Below are 25,573 nucleotides of genomic sequence, written 5' to 3' on the forward strand. Positions count from 1 at the left end.
ATGATAGATGATTCATCTGACTTTCATTCTAAATCCAACATTGTTTCTGTTAGGTTACCAAATTCAACCATTCTGGAAAATATTGATGAAGAATTAGCACATTTACAGTTAGAGCAGAGACAACAGATGAAGGAGTTGATTTTTAAATATAGGGAGTTGTTTCCAGATGTTCCGAGAAGGACTACTATAGCTTCACATGATGTAGATGTTGGGGATGCCAAACCTATTAAACAACATCCATATAGGATGAACATGGAAAAATGTGAACTTGCTGAGAAAGAAATTGAATATATGTTAGAGAATAATATCGTTAGACATTCTAACTCGAATTGGAGTTCGCCATGTGTTATGGTGCCAAAACCAGATGGTAGTATTAGGTTTTGTACGGATTATAGGAAGGTGAATGCTGTAACGAAAACAGATGCATATCCAATTCCTAGAGTAGATGATTGTGTAGATAAAGTTGGAAAAGCAACAAGTTACAAAGTTTGATTTATTGAAAGGGTATTGGTGTGTTCCATTACCGGACAGAGGTAGAGAGATTTCTGCATTTGTAACTCCATCTGGGTTATATGAGTATAATGTTCTTCCATTTGGGATGAAGAATGCCCCAGGTACTTTCCAGAGGATGATTAACTTTGTGATTCAGGGATTGAAAGATACTGATGCTTATATTGATGATTTAGTGACAGGAAATGATACTTGGGAAGCACACATTATTGCGATGGAGAAACTGTTTGATAGGCTTTTAAAAGCTAACTTAACTATTAATTTAGCTAAGAGTGAATTTGGACATTCCACTGTGACTTACCTTGGTTATGTTGTGGGTCAAGGTAAGGTAGCTCCTGTTCAGGCAAAAGTTCAGGCAATTTTAGAGATTCCCACTCCAACGGGGAAAAAGACTCTCAGAAGGTTTTTGGGAATGGTAGGATATTATCGGAAATTTTGTAAGAATTTTGCTAATGTTGCCCTTCCATTAACTAACCTTCTGCGGAAGAATGAGAAGTTTGTATGGACGGTGCCTTGTGAAGAAGCATTTGAAAAATTGAAAACAATGATATGTCAACAATCTGTGCTTAAGGCACCTGACTTTGGAAAACCTTTTTCATTGGCTGTGGATGCTAGTGATGAGGCTGCAGGAGCAGTATTAAAACAAAGGAATGAGGGTGATGTGGTTGATCATCCAGTAGCTTACTTTTCTAAGAAATTTAATAAGCATCAAAGAAATTATTCGACAATAGAGAAAGAATTGTTATCTCTTGTCTTAGCTTTGGAATATTTTGAGGTATATGTTAGTACAACTCAAAAACCACTTATTGTTTACACTGATCATAATCCGTTAGTTTTTCTGAGTAAGATGAAAAACAAAAACAGAAGATTATTAAATTGGAGTTTGATGTTACAAGAGTACAATATTGTGATGACTCATATTAAAGGTAAAGATAATGTGGTTGCTGATTGTCTATCTCGATGTTGAATGTACACTGTTATTTTTTTTTATGGAGTGTTTTTTTTCCATTGTAACACTCTTACTGTATTGTGAGTTATAAGCTGTTATATGATGGTGTTGTGTATTTTATATGTTATAAAATTTATAGCTTTGTGGTTTTCTTGTAAGCAATGGTTAAAAATTTTTGTTCCTGTCAGACCAAAAATGTTTTTTTGGAGGGAGGTGTTACGGACTCGTGACACATGACAGTGGAGCCCTTGTCATGTGACTGCGGTTGAAGCTGTACTGGACTTGAGGTAATGGTCTTGTGATGGTGGAATGACGTCATTTTCCCGCCAGTAGAGATCATGTGACGGTTTTTTTTTACAGGTTATAAAAGGTAGACCCCACCCTGTGGGGAGGGGCAGTTCGATGCTGGATTTGCCAGGTTGACTTCATGCCGCTGCGTGTTTGAAGTGATGACGCAGTTTAGCTGAAGGATGAAGTTTTTATTTAATGCTAAAGTTTAAAAGGTCATTGCCAGCAGGTTCTTTATGATTCTGTTAGTTCGAGAAATTAGTGGAGAGTGAAGATTCGAAGTTGGAAGTTAAAGATCGAGGAGAATCGCTTTCTACGGTGAAATGGGGGCGACCTTTGTTTGATCCTTATTTGGAAGGATTTCGTTGACTATCTTCGTGTTAATCCCTAGGTTTAACTAGAAAGGATTGAAGGTAGTGGAGAAGGAATGGTCAGTGCCTTTAAGCCGTTCTGTTTCGTAAATTCTTCGTGAGAAGTCTGACGTCGGGGATCGGAGCAAGCGACGTGAAAGAGAATTTAAATCGTCCTATAAAGTCTCTCCTTTTAAATGGACTGGGGGCGTATCGAACTTTTGGCAATATCACTTTTAAGAACTGTTTTTGGCAACACCACTTTTAAAGAACTGTTTTTGGGATATCACTTTAAGAACTGTTTGGGCTGCCGCTCAGCAGCTGTTTCCGGTTACGGTAGTGTTTGTTTACTTTTGGGGGGTTTGTTTTCAGTGTTTAATAAGCGTGTTGTTTGTTATAAGAAACCCTTGCCGAACTCATATATTTATTGTTGCCTGAATACGTAACACTTGTCACCCATGGTTCCTTCACCTTACCATTATTTATTTTCCTTAACAGAACAAATTTATCCCTAACAACCTGCAAGAGATCCTTAAACATCGACCACATGTCCATTGTACATTTCCCTGCGAAAGCATCAATCCAATCCACACCCGCAAGTTCGAGCCTTACAAACTCATAATTTGCCCTTACCCAATTAAAAAATTTCCTGTCCTTTCCTATTCTATCCATTTCCATGATAATGCTAAATGCCAGGGAGCGGTGATCACTGTCCCCCAGATGCTCACCCACTGAGAGATCTGTGACCTGACCCAGTTCGTTACCTAATACTGGATCTAATATGGCATTCCCCCTAGTCAGCCTGTCAACATACTGTGACAGGAATCCGTCCTGGACACAATTAACAAACTCTTCCCCATCTAAACCCTTGGAACTAATCAGGTGCCAATCAATATTAGGGAAGTTAAAGTCACCCATGATAATCCTGTTATTTTTGCACCTTTCCAAAATCTGCATCCCAATCTGCTGCTCGGTATCTCTGCTGTTACCAGGGGGCAATAGAATACCACCAATAGAGTAGCTGCTCCCTTCTTGTTCCTGACTTCCACCCATACTTACTCAAAAGATGACACTGCTACATTACACACTTTTCTGTAGTTATAATAGTATCCCATACCAGTAATGACATCCCACCTCTATCCCTTTTAAAGCACTGAAATCCAAGAATATTGAGAATCCATTCCTGCCCTGGTGTCAGCCAAGTCTCTGTATTGGCCACTATATCATAATTCCATGTACGTAACCAAGCTCTCAGTTCATCACCTTTGTTCCGGATGCATATTGTATTGACGTACACGTACTTTAGCCCTTCTACCTTATTAAGTTTACACCCTTTATTCTGCTTCTCTTTCCTCAAAGATATGTTAGATCTGGCTTTACTCCATGCACTTCTTCCACTGTTCTATCGGTCCAGGTCCCATCCGCCTTGCAAATTAGTTTAAACCCTCCCGAACCCTGCTGGCAAACCTACCTCCAAGGATGTTGCTCCCCCTCGGGTTCAGGCGCAACACATCCAATCTCTACAGGTCCCAAATTCCCCAGAAGAGAGCCCAATTATCCAAAAATATAAAGCCCTGCCCCTTGCACCAACTCCTCAGCCACGCCTTCAACTGCCATCTCCTCCAATTCTTAACCTCACTATCACGGAGCAATGGCAGCAATCCTGAGAACGCCACCCTTGAGGTCCTTGAGGTTCTTCAGCCTTCTGCCTAGTTCCAGAATCTCACACTTCAGGACCTCATCCCTCTTCCTGCCTATGTTGTTGGTACCAACATGTGTCACAACTTCTGGTTACTTTCCCTCTTGTCCCAGGATGTCATACACCCGGTCAGAGACATGGCACACGGGAGGCAACAAACCTTGCGCGTGTCATTCTCACATCCAGAAAATCTCCTGTCTGCTTCCCTGAGTCTCCAATGATGTCAGCTCTCCTCCATCCCATCCTTCTGCACATCAGGGTCAGACTCAGTACCAGGGGCCCTGCTACAGTGGCTCACACCTGGCCGGTCGTCCCTGCCAACAGTATACAGGATGGTAAACATATTATTCAGGGGAGTGGCTACAGGGGTGCTCTGCACTACTTGTCTACTCTCCTTCACTTTCCCCCCTCGGACTGTCACCCAACGACCTGCTTCAGGCAGCCTAGGTGTGACAACCTTCCTGTAGCTCTCATCTATGACTGCCTCATTCTCCCATATGAATTGAAGGTAATCCAGCTGCTGCTCCAGATTCCTCACATGGTCTTCCAGATGGACCAGCAGCGAGCACTTCTGGCAGATGTGACTCTGCGGGAGAGGGGAGTTTCCCCAAGACTGCCACATCTCACAAGAGAGGCACATCACCGTCTCAGGAGGCATTGAAAAGACTACCTGGGAACAAGCTCACCCTCCACCTCTTCTCGTTGAAGCCTCCCGAGTCAAACCCTCAAAGCTCCGCTCCTTCACTGGCCCACTCACTCACTGGCCGCTTTCCACTAGAACTGCGTACACTCCCTTCAGAATTTCCAAAGAAGCAACTCAGGCTGTCTAATTTTTCCTCACCATTGCAATGGGGGATATTTATTTGTTTTCCATGTACAGAGGTTGAGTGAAAATCTTGTCTCCGGTATTGTCCACACAGATCAATACATTGCAGCAGTACATTGCGGTAAAACAAGTCATTCTGGTTACAGAGAAAGTGCAGTGTAGGTAGATATGTGGTGCAAGGTCACATTGATTCAGACTGTGAGGTCAGGAGTCCACTCATCACGCTGTTTGCTTCTAACAGCAGAATGGACACCGTCCTTGAGCCCAGTGCCATGATTCTGTTTTATTTTATCTTCGACTCTGTGGAGCTTTAGAAGTGAGAAGTGTTCAGGGTTGTAGGGAGCTTTCCTTATGTTTGCTGCTTTACTGAGGCAGTAGGAAGTGTAGAGAGAGTCTATGGAGGGGAGGTTGGTTTCTATGATGTGCTCAGCTGTGTCCACAGTTCTCCGGTATATCATTCAGTTAAAGGAAGAGCGGTAGCCGGATGAAGATGTGAAATGCCGGGGTGGGATACGTTGTGTGGTGCATTGATAAAGTGTGTAGAGTAGAAAAGGACATACACCAAAGTTCCTATTGTTTGTTCTGGCTTTGTTATATTGGAATCTGTTATCTACTAGTGAGTACTATTATTTCAGGATCTGTGTATTGCTGGAGGACCATCAGAGGTTGCCCTTGATCAACGATCTTTTTCAACCTCTGCCCAGCCTGTATCCCGTCACTTCACTGATATATATGAACCATCTTGTTCAACCACTGTCCAGCCTGTATCCTCCACCTCAATGATATATATCAACCATCTTCTTCAATCTCTGCCCAGCCTGTATCCCACCACCTCAATGATAAATATCAACCGTCTAGTTCAACGTCTGTCCAGTCTGTATCCCACCACTTCAATGATATATATGAACCGTGTTGTTCAACCTCTGTCCAGTCTGTATCTCACCACCTCAATGATATATATCAACCGTCTTGCTCAACGTCTGTCCAATCTGTATCCCACCACTTCAATGATATATATGAACCGTGTTGTTCAACCTCTGTCCAGTCTGTATCCCACAACCTCAATGATATATATGAACCATCTTGTTCAACCTCTGTCCAGCCTGTATCCCACCACCTCAATGATATATATCAACCATCTTGTTCAAACTCTGTCCAGTCTGTATCCCACCACCTCAATGATATATATCAACCATCTTGTTCAACCTCTATCCAGTCTGTATCCCACCACCTCAATGATATATATCAACCATCTTGTTCAACCTCTGTCCAGTCTGTATCCCACCACCTCAATGATATATATCAACCATGTTGTTCAACCTCTGTCCAGTCTTCATTGTGACGTATTTTATCTCATTTATTTATTTCTGAAATCGGTGTTTGTTACCTGGAAGTACCTGAGGATTTATTGAATACAGCATGAGCTAGGGTAAAGACAGCCACTACAATTTTAGTTTCAATGTTACCAAATGGCTGCTGAGTTGATCTTTGCCAGATGGAACTCCCAGTATTTACAGTTGAGTCTGTTTTGGTGATGTTTGGAGAGGCAATTCCCCTGTTGCCAGGAACAGCCACAGGATCTGCAGGGAGTGATGCACATTTTTCTCTCTCTGGTCCCTGCCCCTCACTGAGAGTTAGTGGCCTTGGGAGCAGATGTAACTGACTGATAGTGGGGCAGGAAGGATGTTGTGTTCATCAGATGGGGGAGCAACTTGGACAGTCTTATTCTGATACAGGGTCTCTTTCTACAAATCTAATCTGATGAAACAAGAGTCCAGCACTATTATTTCAATTTTATATTAAAAGCGTTTTATTCCTGTTGGCCTACAGGAAATGTGATAGCCAATAGTGCTGGGCAAGACCTCATTTAACAATAAGATAATGATAAATTGAGTTTAGTTTAGCTGCTGGAGACAATGTAAAACGTATCCCCGGTGTCTGTTGACTCACGCCCTGGTTTTACAGCCCGATCATTGGTCCAGCCAGATTATCATGAGGCTCCTGTTCTTCTGTGGGTTGATGGCGTGTTAGTTTTTGAACTCTGATTGGCCAAAACACTGCATCATATTACTGGAGCAAGGGGTCCTGGGAGAGTTGCTGTTCAGGCTGTAATCTTTGGAAACTACTACCGTGTTCTCATTCTCAAGTATTTTGCCGCACGAACGGTGTTTGTTACCTAGAAATAGCAGTGGATTTGTTTAATGCGGGATAAGGTAAGGTAAAGACAAACATTACAATTTTAGATTCAACGTTATAAAATAGCCATTGTATTAATGTTATATTAAGACACTTTACAAGAGGCTCTCAGGGTAGCAGTCTGTCAACTGTTTTAATTCAAGTTGGATAATGCAACAGGACAATGATCCGAAAGACAAGAGTAAATCGATAGGAGAGTGATTTCAAAAGAAAAATTCGTTTTTGGAATGTCCGCGTCAAAATCCTATTGTTAATCCCATAGGGATGTTGTTGTATAGCTGAAGCAACAGTTCAGGCAAGGAATCCCACCAACATCCCAGAGTTGAAGCAGTTTCGTAACGCGGAATGGCCTAAAATTCCTCCAAGTCGATGTGCTTTAAGATCAACATTTACCAGAAGCACTTGGTTGAGGTTATTGCTGTACAGGGTGTGGGGGTGGGGTGTGGTCGCACCAATTATTGAAAACCAAGGTTCACAGACTTATTTTGAACAAGTACATGTAAAATTGAATCATGTTAATCTTGTCATAACGAGACTCAGAGCGTTTAAAATTGAACGCGTTTAAAATTCTTACTTTTTCGGTCATTTTTGGAGGGCCTCTTTCTGCATGTCAGAATAACAGCGCATGTGACCAGTAGGGAGTGGTAAACATTTATATCGCTCTCTGTTCACCGTTGCTCAGTGAGAGTTAGTGGACCATGACCACATGTAACGGACTGATTAAGTGGTGGGGAGGATTTGTGAGCATTGACTGTGTGTACTGAATAATTCCTGTGTTGGAATGCAGGGAAAACTAATGATGATCCCTTGTCCCATCTGGTTCCATCTGCTCAGTCCCCGCGCAACTTGTTTAAACTCTGTGCAGCCTGTATCCCACCAGCTCAATAATATGTATCAACCACCTTGTTCAACCCCTGTCCATTCTGTATTTCAGCACCTCAATGATATATCTCAAAATTCTTGTCAATTTCTGGCCAGTCTGTAATCAATAATTACAATCTTAGTTGCAACGTTGCAAAATGGCGAAATGTTAATCTTGACAGCATTTAAATTTGAGTCGGGTACTTTAATTTTTTGTCATTTTTGGAGAGCCACTTTCTCTGTTGCCAGGGTAACAGCCCATGTGACCTGCAGGGAGTGGTGCACATTGTTATCGCTCTCTGGTCACGGTCCCTCAGTGAGAGACAGCGGCCTCGGGAGCAGATGTAACATAGTGGGGAGGGGAGGATGTTGTAAGCATTGACTGTATTGACTGTATTATCCCTGTATTGGAATGAAGACAAAACTAATGAATATGGGCATTACATTTGTACAACTTTGTTCAGGCCGTCACAAATGTCTTGTAATCAGTCAATAGCTGTGCATAATTTAAAGTAAAAAGAGAGAACATTTGACACGTTCAGCAGATCAGGCAGCAACTTGGACAGTCCCAGTCCTGATACTGGCTCTTCCGCAGTTTCTCTTTCCACAAATCTAATCTGGTGAAAAGAGTTTCCATCACTATTATTTCAATTTTATATTAAAAACATTTTATCCCTGTTAGCCTACAGGAAATGTGATGACCAATTGTGCTGGGTAAGACCTCATTTAACAATAAGAAAATGATAAATTGAGTTCAGTTTAGCTGCAGGGCACAATGCGAATCATATCCCCAGTGTCTTGTGACTCTCGCCCAGGTTATCGCGCCCGATCATTGGTCCATTCAGATGACCATCAGGTTCCCGTTCGGCCATAGGTTGATGGAGTGTTAGTTTCTGAACTCTGATTGGCGGAAGCACTGCAACATTATACCGGTAACAAGGAGTCCTAGTGTTGAGGTCTGGGCTCTAATCCTTAGTACTTATACAGATGGGACATGATGCTCCTCCTTCCAAATGAATCCGAAGTCTCGGGCATCTGGACATTGGTTGTGGATATATCCCTGAATACACCACTTGCTGTGAGATGTGTGGACGATGTGCGAGGCTTCTGGCGTCGGGAAGTGACAGGTTCAGCTGTGTGACCCTGTGAGGTTGGGTCATGGGATATCATAGTTTTAGCTTCAAGTAAAATGGACCCGGGGATCAACCTGCCCAGGTTTATGAGGTGTTGAGCGAGTATTTCTGGTCTGTGTGTTCACTGTTAAGACCGTGTTTGTAAATCCCCCCTCACTGTCACACGCCTGCCAGGCAGTGGAAATCTAGCAGAAACTCAAGATACTGGAGATCTGCAGTAAAAACTGAAAATGTTTGAATTAATTGTGACGAAATGTGTAAACCTGAATCGTCAAATTTGTTCTTCTCCCCACAGCTGTTCCTTACCTGCTGAGTGTTCCTGGTAATTCCAGTTTCCTTTTATTACATTCACCCTGGACCGGTTTATACTTCCTGAAATGGTCCTGATTTAACCTGGAAATCGAAATAGCTCGTTGTGTGATAGTAGAACATTAAAGCAAGCACAACTTTTCGCAGTAAATTGTTCTGGTATCAATTTGCCTGTTGTTCCTGGGAATCTGTTCAGTGCAGTTGTTGCTAACAAGGTTCACATGAATAATCTCAGGAATGATCGGTGTTATGTTTGAGGAGCATTTCATGGTTCTGGACCTGTGCTGGATGGAGTTCAGAGGGACGGTGGGGGTGGTGGGGGAATGTATGGTTAATAAACCTACTGAATTCTGAAAATCCTGAATACATTGGACATGGAGAGGATGTTTCCATTAGACAGAGTTTGTGCTCTGAGAGCACCATCTTAGAATAAAGACGCCTACTTTTAAAATTGTGATGACAGACAGACAGACAGACATACTTTATTGATCCCGAGGGAAACTGGGTTTTGTTACAGCCACACCAAACAAGAATAGAGTTGAAATATAGCAAAATAAAATCAGAAATAATTAAATAATAATAAGTAAATTATGCCAAGTGGAAATAAGTCCATGACCAGCCTATTGGCTGAGGGTGTCTGACACTCTGAGGGAAGATTTGAGAAGTTTGATGGCCACAGGCAGGAATGACTTCCTATGACACTCAGTGTTGCATCTCGGTGGAATGAGTCTTTGGCTGAATGTACTTCTGTGCCTAACCAGTACATTATGGAGTGGATGGGAGTCATTGTCCAAGATAGCATGCAACTTGGACAGCATGCTCTTTTCAGACACCACCGTCAGAGAGTCCAGTTCCAACCCCACAACATCACTGGCCTTACGAATGAGTTTGTTGATTCTGTTGGTGTCTGCTACCCTCAACCTGCTGCCCCGGCACACAACAGCAAACATGATAGCACTGGTCACCACAGACTCGTAGAACATTCACAGCATCGTCTGGCAGATGTTAAAAGACCTCAGTCTCCTCAGGAAGTAGAGACGGCTCTGACCCTTCTTGTAGACAGCCTCAGTGTTCTTTGACCAGTCCAGTTGATTGTCAATTCGAATCCTCAGGTACTTGTAATCCTCCATCATGTCCACACTGACCCTTTGGATGGAAACAGGGCTCACCGGTGTTTTGGCCATTCTCAGGTCCACCACCAGCTCCTTAAATTTTTTCACATTAAGCTGCAGATGATTCTGCTTACACCAGGTGACAAAGTTTCCCACCGTAGCCCTCTACTCAGCCTCATCTCCCTTGCTGACAAATCCAACTATGGCAGAGTGATCAGAAAACCTTTGAAGATGGCAAGGCTCTGTGCAGTATTTGATGTCCGAGGTGTAGATAGTGAAAATAAGGAAGAAAGGACCTGTATAGCCCCAAAGCTGCTTACCACTCTGTCTGACACACAGTGTTGCAAGCGCATGTACTGTGGTCTGCCAGTCAGGTAATCAATAATCCATGACACCAGGGAAGCAACCACCTGGATCACTGTCAGCTTCTCACCCAGCAGAGCAGGGCGGATGGTGTTGAATGTACTGGAGAAGTCAAAAAACATGACCCTCACAGTGTTTGCCGGCTGTCCAGGTGGGCATAGACACGGTTCAGCAGGTAGACAATGTCATCCTCAAATCCTAGTCGGGGCTGGTAGGCGAACTGGAGGGGGTCTAAGTGTGGCCTAACCAAAGGCCGGAGCTGCTTTAGAACAAGTCTCTCCAGCGTCTTCATGATGTGTGAGGTCATTTCCACCGGTCTGTAGTCATTGGAGCCACTGGGGCGCGGTGTCGTCGGTACAGGGACGAGGCAGGACGTCTTCCACAGCACAGGAACCCTCTGGAGACTCAGGCTCAGGTTGAAGACATGGTGAAGTACTCCATATAGCTGGGGGGGGGGGCACAGGCTTTGAGCACCCTGGGGCTGACAACACCCGGGCTTGCAGCCTTGCCTGAGAAAAATCTCTTCAGCCAAAGGATGGCTGCTGTGTGGAAACTGTTGGCGCAGACGGTGGTGGAGGCTGCCCTTTGCGCATATTTATGGCAGATTTAAATATGTTCGTGTTTGCTCAGTAGCTTCAGGGTTGCAGGGTGATGGCAGGAATATGGTGTTAGAATAAAAATCATGTTTGAATGGTGGAGCAGACTCGATGGACAGAATCATCGAATTCTCCTCCTACATCTTGTGTCGGACCATAACTGAACGATGACTCCTTCGTATCCCATATCAGGCATTGGGAAGTGCGAGGGGCAATTTCAGATTTGTTCTTTGAGATCGTTATATTTGTCTTCAACATTTAAACTTCGATAAACAGAAATATTTTTTTTTCTCATTTGTATTGCTAATGTGTTTTATTATCTGCCTATTTAAAGTTAGACCTGCGATGAGCGATTTATTGGAAGAAAAACCGCAACTGAAAGGAAACCACGACTGAAGACGAGGGAACAGCAACAAGTGAACCAGCCCGAAGACTGAGAGCATCAACTGGAGAGAACCCATCTGACTCAGGGTTTCCATTGATTCGGTCAGCAGAAAGTCTGGTGGGTCTCTTTTAGTCAAACACTGGTCCTTTCGACATTGCATATCAATACAAAGGAAGGTAGGAAACAATTGGAATGGGACTGAATGTGCCAGGTATGCCTATGTCAGACCCAGCTGCAATCACTCCAAGTCTGGTAATGTGTTGTCAGCAGCCCAGCTCTTTAAAGCCACTCACATTCCCTCAGTGTTTGCTCATTTCAAGCTTTTGCATGTTTTGAAGTAGATTTTGGTCAGTTCTGAGTGGGAAGCGGGAATAAGAGGTGTTTGTTTATACTTACTGTCTTTCAGAAATGTGATTGCTTGAATTTAATTTGTGCCGACTTACTAACCATATCCTGTACCTTCTCAACCAAATTATCGATATACACGACAAGTAGGAATGGGTGTAACCCTGGGATCATCACTAAGCACAGAACTCAAGTCGAAGCAGCAACTTCTCACCGTCAACTTCTGCTTCCTAACAATAATCTGTTTGCAGACTCTGGAGCCCTGTAACAAACTCAATGTTAACAGCAAGATTAGACAGTAACAAATATAAAGAGGAACTTGCTGCTTCCTGAAAGGACGCGTATCATGTCTGATCCAAAGAGAAAGATCCTCCGTTATTTACCTCGGGACCCATCCTTCCCGGTACGCTGCATCCGATAATACATAAGCCCCCAGCCTCCCTCCACCCCACCAATAACCCCACATCCTTCCCATAGTTCACCCCACAATCGAACCAGTGGACAGATTCCCTTCACCCTCATCCACACTCTCAACTTGGGTATCATAACTAACTGATCATACGTTCCCGGCTTGGGCACAAAACTGAAACCAGGCCTGCAGCACTGGCAACCCCGGACACCCCAGAATACTGGTTCAGTTCCGGCCCTTACCCACTGCAACCGACCTACGATTTACACAAACCCGAGATAAGCCCCTTCCTCACCGCCGCCCGTTCAGGAGAACCGCTGGATTCAGTTGGGTTCGGCACTGTGCCCTGACCTGCAGGAGGTCCCCACAGCGCCAGCTGTGGCAGGATGTCGGACGGACAACACAGAGCGTTCGGGTGTCGGTTCTTTTACTGTGACACCCTCCAAACTTCACGTTAACTCCATCGAACCGACTCTGGGCGAACTTCAGCGACCAAGAAATAAATCCCTGTCAGCGATCAGCTGTCTGAATGATTCGCACACTGTGGGGTGTTTAGATTACCGGGAGACAAGGACAGCAGGGACGAGAGGTCTTCTGTTATCTGATATGAATCTGTGTTTCCCCTGCTGGCAATTCCTGTTGTTTATGAAAATTCTAAACAACGAGTCACTGCACTGACCGAACCACCTCAAATCAAATCACCCAGAAAACTCTTCCCCAGAAACATTCTGGGTTTTGTGACCCAACTCGAGACAAGCACCACACCGCCCACTCTACGGACAACCTGGCAGAGCAGGGCACCTGGCAAGAGACTTTACATCACACAACATCGGATTCAGTGATGAAATCCGTTAAGTTTCCCTCGTTCTCCCCCTGAAATCATTAAAACCTACACTAAACAACTTTTGAATGCAAGCTCTCACCCACACATGACGTCACTCTGGCGACTCCACATAAAACCATCAAATACTGGATCAGTATTAGGCCATTTGGCCCATCTGATGTCACGTGCGTCTGCAGGTTTGTTTTGCATGGTTGTGCAGTTTAATCTTTCTTCCGTTCAGATCAGGGAGAGACATCCGTATATATCACGTCTTCTCATTGTGGGTGGGTATTTTTTTGTTCATTGACTCCATGGCACTGTTACAGATTGCCTAAGTGCAGAAAACGTTTCCAGGTATATAACCCTATTAATGCAAAAAGGAAGCCTTTCCATTCTTTCGGGCTTCCCAAACATTTGTACACTTCAGTGAATTTCTCGCCAGAAGTTCCAGAGCAGAAGCTCAGTCTGTCTAATATTGCCACACAATAAGTGGCATTATTCTGATGTACGGAGGGACAGTGAAAAACTTGTCATGCATACATTCCAGCTGGAGAGGGTGCAGAGCAGATTGCTGAAGATGCTGGTTGCATTAGAAACGAAACGTCGACTGTACTCATTTCCATAGAAGCTGCCTGGCCTGCTGAGTTCCTCCAGCTTTTTGTGTGTGTTCTTTTATATTCCCTGTCCGGTTTTGTAAACTGTGTGGGATTGTTACAGATTCATCACTCAGATCATTATATCTGCGTTCAAGATATAAATTCCAATGAATTTTGTTTTCAAGAATATTCAACAGATATGTTTTGTTCTTCCTTATATTGAAAATGTGCTTCATTATCTCTCCGATTTAAGTTAGATCTGCGCTGAGAGATTTGTTGGAAGGAAAGCCCAGGACTGGAAGCAAAGAACAACTGAAGACGAGGGAGCAGCAACATTTGAACGAGATGAAAACTGAGGACACCTGCTGGAGAGAACCGTTCTGACTCAGAGTTTCCTTTCATTCAGTCAGGAGAAAGTTTGGTGAGTCTCGTTTACTCAAACACTCGTCCTTTAGACATTACATACCTGTACAAGGGAAGGTAGGAAATTGTTGGAGTGAGACTGAATGTGCCCAGAAGTACCACTTATGCCTCTGTCAGACCCAGTTGCAATCACTCCAGGTCTGGTGATGTGCTGTCAGGGAACCACTCCCATTCCCTCATTGTTTGAACATCTCAAGCCCTTGTATCTTCTGAAATACATTTAGATCACTTATGATGTTTCCTTGCTTGGTTGTGTTAGATCACAATCATCTCAAAATACTTTGACTATTCCCTCCTTTTACGAGACGCCGCAATTGCTTCGTTCTGTAGTGATTGCAGAAATGTAGTACTACCATGAACTACAGTGACATGTAATTGATTCCTCTGGCTGTTGCAAGCTATAATGATATCCTTCCCTGGAGTATATGGTTGTGCAAGCCTCTGCTGAGAACCAACCCATCTGATGCCAAAAGTCCCAGCACCACATTTCATTCAGTCACAAAAAGCAAGAGCCAATCGATAATTTACATTTACATACCCTGACTTCATCAAATATTTCTACTAATAAATTCTCAGAACCCATGACCCTGTTATAAGCAGAAAAAGGTTTTGCAACGAATTTATGTTCCAATTTGACCCTGTACCAAAGGGACGGGTTATATCTGTACTTGAGATGAACGAATCTCCTGCAGCTGCCGGGGTCAGTTCAAACTCAGTCGTTGCGGGACGGCAAACAAAGTGTCAGGGCAGATGATGGAGCAGTTGGGATTATGTTCAGAGAGACTGTGGAAGGATTGGTTGTGGACAGGGAATCATATATTCAGTTAGATGGGTTGAAATGCATTTACTTCAATACGAAAAGTATTAATAATAAGAGTAAATTAAACATGGTTCAGTACACGAAAGGTGCATGTTGTCGCCGTTACACAGACTGCTAGTAGGGACATTTGATATTCGTTATTTGATAGCAATGATTTGAATGCAAATGTACAAGGCTTGACTATGTTCACTGATGACACAAAACTAGCAGATGGTGTTCATGATGAATATTATCACAGCTTATTATCTTTCTTTTCTTTTCTTTCTTTTCTTTTTCAATCTTTTTATTAAATTTCATATATAAAAAAAAAACAACACAAAATAATGAATAGATTACAGATTCAATAAACTTGAGATTACATTAGTAATAGGATAATAATATCCTATTAAAACATCCATCAACAAAAGGTACATAAATCAATCAAGTCTATGTAAATATATATGAAAAACAAAAATAATCGTCGAAAAAAGAAAAAAAAATTGAAATTATATATGAGAAAAAATATATAATGAAAAAAAATACTAAACTAACACTAACATGGGCAATAATAGCACTTTATAAATATATAAAGGTGTCAAGAAAAGAACTCCAGAACTCCATACCTGAACAAGTATAAGTAGAGAAAAGGATCTGAAATAAGCCAAATTAATTCATATGAAAGTGTCGAATAAATGGTCCCCAGGTTTCTTCAAATTTAATTGAAGAATCAAAGATAGTGCTTCTGATTTTTTCCAAACTCAGATAAGAAATAGTTTGAGAGAACCACTGAAATGTAGTAGGAGGATTTACTTCTTTCCAGTTTTGTAATATAGACCTTCTGGCAATTAATGTTACAAAGGCAATCATTCGTCTGATTGAAGGGGAAAGTTGATTGCCATCTTCATTTGGTATACCGAAAATTGCAGTAATAAAATGGGGTTGTAAATCGATATTCCATACTGAGGAAATGACATCAAAAATGTCCTTCCAATAGTTATGTAAAGTGGGACATGTCCAAAACATGTGAGTCAATGAAGCCACTTCTAAGTGACATCTGTCACATTGAGGATTAATATGCGAATAAAATCGGGCAAGTTTATCTTTAGACATATAAGCTCTATGTACAATTTTAAATTGTATTAAAGCATGTTTAGCACAAATAGAGGAGGAATTAACCATTTGTAAAATTTTTTCCCATTTATCTGTTGATATATTACATCGAAGTTCTTTTTCCCATTCTTGTCTAATTCTATCCGATATTTCTGGCTGTATCTTCATAATCATGTTATAAATAAAAGCTACTAATCCCTTCTGACAAGGATTAAAAGTAAAAATCAAATCTGAAAAATCCGATGGAGTTGAATTAGGAAAAGATGGAAGAATTTTATGTAAGAAATTTCTAATTTGTAAGTATCTAAAAAAAATTAGATTTAGGTAATTCAAATTTGTTGGATAGTTGATCAAAAGACATCAAAGTACCTTCAAAAAAAAGATCACGAAAACATTTTATACCTTTCCTTTTCCATATACTAAAAGCTTGATCTGTCAATGAAGGTTTAAAAAAAAAATTACATAAAATAGGGCTGTCCAAAGCAAAGTTTTTCAGATTAAAGAATTTGCGAAATTGAAACCAAATTCGTAGTGTATGTTTAACAACAGGGTTAGATATCTGTTTATTGAATTTGGCTAAATCAATAGGAAGAAAAGAACCAAGAACGGAAAATATAGAATATCCCTTAACCTCACTACATTCCAAATTTACCCACTGTGGGCACACAGGTGCATCCAAATCTAGTTTCCAGTACATTAGGTTACGAATATTATTCGCCCAATAATAAAATCTAAAGTTAGGTAAAGCTAGACCACCATCTTTTTTAGACTTTTGTAATTGCCTTTTGCTTAACCTAGGATTTTTATTTTGCCAAACAAATGAGGAAATCTTTGAATCAATATTATCAAAAAAAGATTTAGGAATAAAAATTGGTAAAGCTTGGAATAAATATAAAAATTTCGGTAAAATCATCATTTTAATAGCATTAATCCGACCAACTAATGATAAAAATAAGGGAGACCATCTAGTAGTAAGTTGCTGAATTTGATGAAGCATAGGTAAAAAATTCAGTCCAAATAAATCTTTATATTTCTTGGTGATTTTTATACCTAAATAGATAAAGTTATCAGTAACAACTTTAAATGGCATCCTATCACTCAATAAAGTTTGCGCGTTTAAAGGGAATAACTCACTCTTATCTAAGTTTAACTTATAACCAGAAAAACTACCAAATTGAGCCAACAAGGATAAAATAGCAGGAATAGACCTACTAGGATTAGAAATATATAACAACAAATCATCAGCATAAAGCGATAATTTGTATAACTTCTCATTACGGGTAATACCAAAAATATTAGGAGACTCACGAATAGCAATAGCTAAAGGTTCTAATGCAATATTAAATAATAAAGGACTTAAAGGACAACCTTGTCTCGTACCACGAGATAATTGAAAAAAAGAGGATCTATAATTATTTGTAAGAACAGAAGCAACAGGTTTATAATATATTAATTTAATCCATGATATAAAATTAGGACTAAAATTAAAGTTTCTCAATGCATTAAATAAATATGTCCATTCAACTCTATCAAAGGCTTTTTCAGCATCTAATGAGATAACACATTCTGGGGTTGTAGGTGATGAAGTATAAATTATGTTAATCAATTTTCTAATATTAAAAAAGGAATATCGATTCCTAATAAAACCAGTTTGATCTTCTGAAATAATCTGTGGTAATACCTTTTCTAATCTAATGGCTAAAATTTTTGTAAGAATCTTAGAGTCTACATTTAATAATGATATAGGGCGATAAGATGCACATAAGGTAGGATCTTTATCTTTTTTAAGAATTAAAGAGATAGTAGCTTCATAAAACGATTGAGGTAATCTCTTCTTAACAAACGCATCATTAAAGATTTCACATAGCCAAGGAGAAAGCAATAAAGAAAAAGTTTTAAAAAATTCTACAATAAAACCATCAGGACCAGGAGCTTTCCCTGAATTCATTGATGAGATAGCCTCTCTTATTTCATCCATAGAAATAGGAGCATCAAGCAAGCTACAATCTTCATCTATCAGTTTAGAAATATTCAAATTATTAAAAAAATTATCCATCGTAAACCGGTCACCGTCAAATTCTGATTGATATAAAGATTTATAAAAATCTTGAAAAGTGTTATTGATTTCTTTATAATCAGTAGTTAAATTAGCGTCTTGTTTACGAATTTTAATAATTTGTCGCTTAGTCGAAATAGCTTTTAATTGATTAGCTAACAATTTACCAGTTCGATCACTATGAATATAAAATTGAGCCCTAGTCTTAATTAATTGATTCTCAATTGAAGAAGATAATAATAAACTATGTTCCATTTGAAGCTCAACTCTCTTCTTATAAAGTTCTTTGGTAGGAGTAACGGAATAAATCTTATCAATTTCTTTAATTTTATCCACCAATAAAGCTATATCTGAATATCTTTGTTTTCTTTTACCAGCGGAATATGAAATAATTTGTCCACGAATAAAAGCCTTGAAAGAGTCCCAAAGTATTCCTTTATCAATCTCTTCATTATAGTTTGTTGAAAAAAATAAGTCAATTTGTTGTTTTATGAAGGTAATAAATTCTGGATCTTGAAGTAAAGTAGCATTAAGTCTCCAAGATCTAGTATTGATAGAAGAATCCGAAATCTTGATAGATAACTTCAAAGGCGCATGATCCGAAATAGCAATAGAATCGTATTTACAATCAATAACATCTGTTAATAAACGATGATCAATAAGAAAGTAATCAATTCTAGAATAACTATGATATACATGTGAAAAAAATGAAAATTCTTTACCTTTAGGGTTCAAAAACCGCCATATTTCAGTAATTCCAGAATCAACCATAAAAGAATTAATAAGTAAAGCTGATCTATTCGGAAGAGTTCGAATAGGTTTAGATCTATCCATCGAAGGATTCAAACAACAATTAAAGTCTCCACCCATAATCAACATATATTCATTCAAATTAGGAAGAGAAGTAAATAAACGTTTAAAAAATTCAGGACAATCAAAGTTTGGAGCATAAATATTAACTAAAACAACTTTCCGATTAAAAAGTGAACCAGTTATCAACAAAAATCTACCCTGTGGATCAGAAATAATTTCATAATGTGTAAACGAAATTGAGGCGTCTATAAAAATAGACACACCCCTAATTTTAGCGGTACAATTTGAGTGAAATTGTTGACCTTTCCAGAACCTAAAAAAACGTTGATTATCCTCCCTCCTAATGTGGGTCTCCTGTGCAAAAATAATATTAGCGTTCAATCTATGGAATACTTTAAATATTTTTTTACGTTTAATCGGATGATTTAAACCATTAGTATTCCACGAGATAAAGTTAATAGATTTATCCATCATACCAATATTAATTGTGTGTATCATAAAAGGTTAAAAAGACACATAACCCACAATTTAGGAAGAAGGAAAATTGATTCAGGAGCAACCGGAGATCCTGACACCTCAACAATATTAACAATTTAAAGTCAGCCCATAAACTAAAAGCAAAAAAATAAAAAGCAAAAGCATGAAAAAAGATCCCTCCCCCCTCCCCCCACCCTTTGAAAGAAAGCCAAGCGGCAGGCGCATAAACTAATACTAATATTACCCCCATTTCAAGATGGCAGCTCCATAAGAAAATTTTTTAAGAAAAAACTATATAACACCCCAATTAAAATATAGAGTTGCAAAAAAAAAAAAATATATATATATATATATACCTACATATATATATATATATATATATATATATACACATACACATACACACCCATATCAGACAAATCAAAAAAAAAACTAAAATAGTAAAACCAGAAAGATCATTAATAAAAAAAAATGCACATTAAAGTTTAAAAATGTGATACACCTTTAAAAAAGAAATTCCATATTCAGATACAAAGATGACGTTTCACAAGCCAAGACTTATGGGAAGAAGAAACGACATTTTGAGAAAGCCATATTACAAAATATGAATATAAATTCAGCAATCTAATAAGAAAATATAGTAAAAAAGTTATCAAAATAGAATATTTTTATAAAAAAAAGATTTAATAGACACTACAACATATTTAAAAAAAAACTAAAGAAAAAGAATTCAAAACCTTTGTTCCATTTCTAAATACAGGCAAGCAAATAAACGCTTATAAAAAGTAAAGACTTATGGGAAGAAGAAACGACATTTTGAAAAAAAAAATAATTCATTATTACAAAATACAAACGTATATAAAAAAAGGATATTATAAAAATTAAAACAGCATCTATAAGCAATAATAATAGTAGTAAAAAAAAAAAGACCCAGACCCATAGTTCAAAATAAGAAGTTATAACCCAACTTCCAGGGTTAAAACTTAAAATGAAATAACATCCTCTCTCCAAAAAAAAATCTTCAATGTAACTCATAGTTCAAGTTGCACTAGAGGATCGATATTCTTCAACAAATTTCTTCGCTTCTTCAGGAGTGATAAAAAAGTGTAGACTGTTGTCGGGCAGCACCATTCTAAGCTTCGCTGGATACATTAAAGCTTGTTTAAAACCAATCGAATGAATCTCTGCCATCACTGGTTTAAAAGCGATCCTGGCTTTCATTACTTCATACGAGTAGTCTTCAACTATTCGAAATGAATAATTTCTGTAGGAGATCATACCTTTTTTACGAGCTAATCGAATTAGAAGCTCTTTCTCACGAGGATAATGAAGGCGAACAATCACGGCTCGTGGTTTATCAGACACAGACGAAAGCCTCGCAACTCTATGAGCGCGGTCAATAACAGGTTCATTTTTCAAACCTTCACCACCGAAAATTTCCCACAGTAATTTAGAGAAAAATTCAGTTAAATCACCGGACTCAACTTTTTCGGGAATTCCGATGATGCGCAAATTCTGTCTGCGAGAACGATTTTCAAGATCAGTAATTTTAAACTTGTACTGATCTAAAGTTTTAGCAGTCGACTCTATCTTCTTCTCTAACACTTCAATTGTACGTGCTTTTTCACAAATTGATTGTTCAAGAGTCGTGATCTTATTTCCATGCTGTTGAACCTCTAACGCCTGCGACTGAAACTTAGTTTCAAGCGATTTAACAACTCCTTCAAGATCGGATATTTTCAAAGTAATCCTCCTTTCCAAACTTAACAGTTTACTGTCCAATTTACCTTCTAGTCTGCCTTCCAGAGCCGCAAATTTAGCATCCAGTTTATTGTCCAATTTACTTTCCATAGCCGCAAATTTAACATCCAGTTTAGTGTCCAAAAGACCAACAATTGCGTCGATGGATACAGGATCCTTAGCCGATTTCTTACTTGTAGCCATTTTAGGTTTGACAAGATTAGATCAACTATTATTTTAGGAAAAAAGGGTCAATCAAAGGTAGCAACTCATATGATTAAGTTCGAAAAGGTCTAATTAAAGGGTGATTATAGTTAAAAAAATAAAGAGCGCCTAAAAGGCAGATGCTTACGTCGCCATCTTGAAACTCCACCCCCACAGCTTATTATCATAGCATCTAAATGCGCAAAGGAGTGGCAAATGGATTGTAAAACAAAGAGGAGCGGCAATGGTTTCACGCAGAGCTTGGTGATGACGTGGAGGGACCTGCCAGAGGAAGTGCATGAGGCAGGCATAATTGTATATTTCCAGAAGCAGATGGATTGAGGATGCCAGGAGGAAATGGGGCTAAAACAGAAAAGGAGGATCAAATCTGTGGGCACAGTGGTTAGCATTTTCTCATCGGGCAGAAGGGTCTGCATTTGTGCTCTGTTGCTCTGTTACTCTATCAGTAGGATGCGCCAGATATCTCTGGACAGACATGCCGACAGATGGGGAATGGTTGGTCCCTAAGCCAACTCTTGCTCTGATACAGGGGATGTAGGTTCTGTCATATTTACAAAGTAATCATATCTCCGACTCACTGACTGCTTCTATGTAATTCAGATAATCACCGGCAGGTGGAGCATTTCTGCACCGGGACCAAAGAGTAAGCAAAAATCAACAACCAGGAATTGTCAGTCGGATTCAGAATGGCTACAGGTATGATCACTGGGATCTTTATGATTAAACGTCTGTCCCATCTGTGCACAAAAGTCCAGGCTCAGGGCTTGTTGCACTGCAGGGACTGTTTAGAGATGAAAGACATCTCCAACTTTCATTTATAAAATTCAGAGACAGGTGATAAGAGCATTTCCAGAATTTCAGAGATTGTGTGATAACACAACAGTTCAGGTTTTGGTTGGGTAGCTAGCAACTCCCCTTGATTTTCTTGAATGCTGTGCAAAGGAGATGAAGTGAGTTTCCGAAATCTGTTTTCTGTAGCCAAGCCAACAACATTGCCAATGTTTAAAATTGCTGAGGATCAGGAGATAGCTCATTATAGGTAAATTTGTGGTGTGTTTCCGTGTATTAATACCCCAATGAATGCCTGGGCTGTGGACAAATGGTGAAAGTTATTTTCACAAAAGACGTTTAATGAGCTTCAATGCTGATACAGCACAGGAAATATAAAAACAGCAAGAGACAAACATAATCAAAGAAGGTTCACATTCACCAACACAGTTCCACTCCAAATCTGGTCAGCCGGAGTCTCGGCTCCATTGATTGATGGCACTCTGTCTATTCTCGCTGGAGTTTAGAAAGGTGAGGGGTGGGGTATCTCATTGAACCCTTTCAAATGTTGAAAGGCCTAGTCAGAGTAGATGTGGATCGATGTTTCCTGTGCTGGCGAAGTCCAGGATAAGATGGCACAGCCTCAGGATAAACATTTCAACAGAAATTTATTTAGCCAGAGGATGGTGAATTTGTGGAACTTGTTACCACAGGCAGCTGTGGAGGCCGGGTCATTGGGCGTATTTAAGGCAGAGACTTGTAGGTTATTGATTGGACACGGCATCAAAGGTTACGGGAAGAAGGCCGAGAAATGGAGTGGAGGAGGGGAAAAAAGGATCAGCCATGGTGGAGCAGATTCGATGGGCCAATTGGCCAAATTCTGTACCTATGTATTATGATATTATTGTGATTCACCTATTGTGAATCCTTGTTTTGCTGAGCTCTAAATCATTCTAGTTTAATTTGTATTTCGTCATTTATTTCAGGTGGGAAATTAAATCAGGTACCGAAATTACTCAGGAGGTTTTCAGTAGGCAGCTCATCGAGTGAAAATGATCGGGACACCGGAAACAATGCACCAAAGCAGGGTGAGACTGAGAGCAATGTCCCAGTTGAATGCGGTCCGGCTGCAGAGGAGGAGGAGCAAATTCTGCCCAGAGACAGTGACGTCAGAGACACTGATCAGGACCCTGGAACCAGCACAAGTGAGGCGACTGTCTGTCAATTCGGAAGCTCTTCAAACATGGAATTGCCAAGTCTCAAACAAGGAGTGGGTGAGTGAAATGTGAGGGTGATGTGTTCTCAGAATGTGGTATGGAGGAGGGTAAATGTGAGGCTTTGTTGGAGGTTGAGAAACATAGATATTGTTCAGAGGAGAGGGAAAATGTGTGGGTGTGGTACATGAGGCAGTACGGCACCCGTGTCCCCACTACAGGAAATGTACTACCTGTTTCAAGGATTTCCAGGATGTGTATCGGAGGGAAATGCAGCTGTCCAGCTTAGGAGAGCATTTCTGGGGTATGAGTTGTGGGAAGTGCATTCGCCAGGATGGACGGAGGATCACTGGGAAGCGAATCTCATTGAAAGCCCCAGTAATTATTCCCATCCTAAATTGAAAATGGTGAGTGAGTTGGGTGGGATTGATTCGTTTCTGGCAAAGCAGTCATTCTGGTAAAGCAATTCCCAGAGCACTGTTGGGTAAGTTTTGAGGCCAGTCTTAGGGAAAGGGACATATGTGTACACGTGGAACGTCACTGGTCAAAGATCGCCAGCCAGTTTAAGCCTCTGACTGCTATGGGGAAGATAATGTATGAATCCAGAAGTTTAGTTCCCAAGCATGTTAATTTTCTCTATGAGACTCCCATGTGGGACCTTGTCAAACACCCGACTAATATCCAAATAGGCAATATTCATGTGTAACTTCATCCATCACTTTTGTCACCCCCTGGAAGAAGTGAATCAAGTTAGCAAGATGCTATTTCCCCCACCCAAAGCTTTGCTGCTGATCACTATCCCACCTCAAACATTCTCTCTTTAATACGTGCATGGGACAGAAAATATAAAAGGCTGAAGGTGTTTACCACCAGCCTCAATGACAGCTTTAGTTCTGTATTTATAATGGTCATCTATTATGTTATCATTGGCTCTTAATAATAATAAGACAATTTTATATATAAAATTATAACCATGCATTTTGCAACTAATAACCAGTCACTGACTTAACCAGAATATACTTCCAGAAAGGCTGAAAGGATACTGTTAGGTTATGAAGGGATTTAAGGATTAACTGATAATAAATGATGTAATCCTATATCAAGTCTGGAGGAAAAACAGAGGACTTTTATGCTTTTATATTGACTATGGAAAAAGAAATTTGGACATTTGACTCTGTCCCTCATTCGTGGTTAACAAAACCTCCTAAAATATACACCGAATACTTGTGAAACATCTACAGCATCTGACGAAGCATTGAAGTACAATAATCACCGACTAACAACTGCAAAGGAACAAAACTGTTATCAAAATAAACATACGCATTTTCTTGAGCGAAACGCTAAGCCTGCTATGGTTTTGTCTGGCTTTAAACCCGCTCTCTAATTTACCAAATCGGAGAAAAACAGGAAAACGTGCATTATAGCTTGATGCATCTGCTATAGAGAATGATTTGAAAATATTCATTGTTGCATCTGTAAAGCAACTAATTCAAATAACAGAACTAATTTCCAAAGATATAAACATTACCTTTAGACGAGAGAAGTATTGAACAGAAACGTTACGAAAGGTGCAGTGGAGTTAGTAGTATATGACAGATCATCAGGATTCAATAGAGCAGATATGTGAATGTGAAACATGTAAGTATATTTAGTATATCAACAACCAAAAGAGATAGATCACTGTGTGATAAAGAGAAATCATTCAACAGAATTTACTTCAGGGCTAAAGAAAGTCTGCCAAACAGAGCTGAAAAGTAACAATATAGCAAAAGCAATAAACACGTTCGCTCTGCCTATATTAACGTATTCCTTTGGCATAACACCTCGGTCTGAAACTGATCTGGAAAGCTTATACATATACTCCACACCAGGGCAGTAGGTTTGCTGTTTTTAACCTCCTCCTGTATTGCTTTGGCTTTACACTTGGGGTCATTGTCTTGCTGTAAATCAAATATATTCCCAAGTCGCAGTTCTCCTGCAGACTAAATCAGGTTTTCTTCCAGGATTTCCCTGTATTTCGCTGCATACATTTTACCCTCCACCTTCACAAGACTTCCAGTGCCTGCTGTAGTGCAATGTCCCCAAAGCATGATGCTTCATGGTAAGGACAGTGTGATTTTGATGATGTGTAGTGTTAGGCTTACATCAAATATAGCATTTAGTCTGATGGGCAGCGCTCAGTTTTGGCTTCATCGACC

General features: G+C 40.0%; 1 protein-coding gene across 6 annotated transcripts in view; it reads left to right on the plus strand.

Annotated features, from left to right (window-relative positions):
* LOC132389602 (NACHT, LRR and PYD domains-containing protein 3-like) overlaps positions 1–25,573 on the plus strand; it is an 87,711-nt gene that overhangs the window by 44,742 nt on the left and 17,396 nt on the right. For 4 of the 6 annotated variants that reach the window (XM_059962088.1, XM_059962089.1, XM_059962090.1 and 1 more), the window contains exons 3-6: positions 11,527–11,694; positions 14,004–14,171; positions 21,994–22,089; positions 23,148–23,435. In XM_059962088.1, the coding sequence (XP_059818071.1) occupies positions 22,080–22,089; positions 23,148–23,435 (298 nt within the window). In that variant the 5' untranslated portion in view covers positions 11,527–11,694; positions 14,004–14,171; positions 21,994–22,079. The remainder of the gene's footprint in view (positions 1–11,526; positions 11,695–14,003; positions 14,172–21,993; positions 22,090–23,147; positions 23,436–25,573) is intronic. The other 2 variants (XM_059962091.1, XM_059962092.1) reach the window with 2 other exon arrangements.

The sequence above is a fragment of the Hypanus sabinus genome, unplaced genomic scaffold (genome assembly GCF_030144855.1).
Source record: "Hypanus sabinus isolate sHypSab1 unplaced genomic scaffold, sHypSab1.hap1 scaffold_61, whole genome shotgun sequence".
NCBI lineage: Eukaryota > Metazoa > Chordata > Chondrichthyes > Myliobatiformes > Dasyatidae > Hypanus > Hypanus sabinus.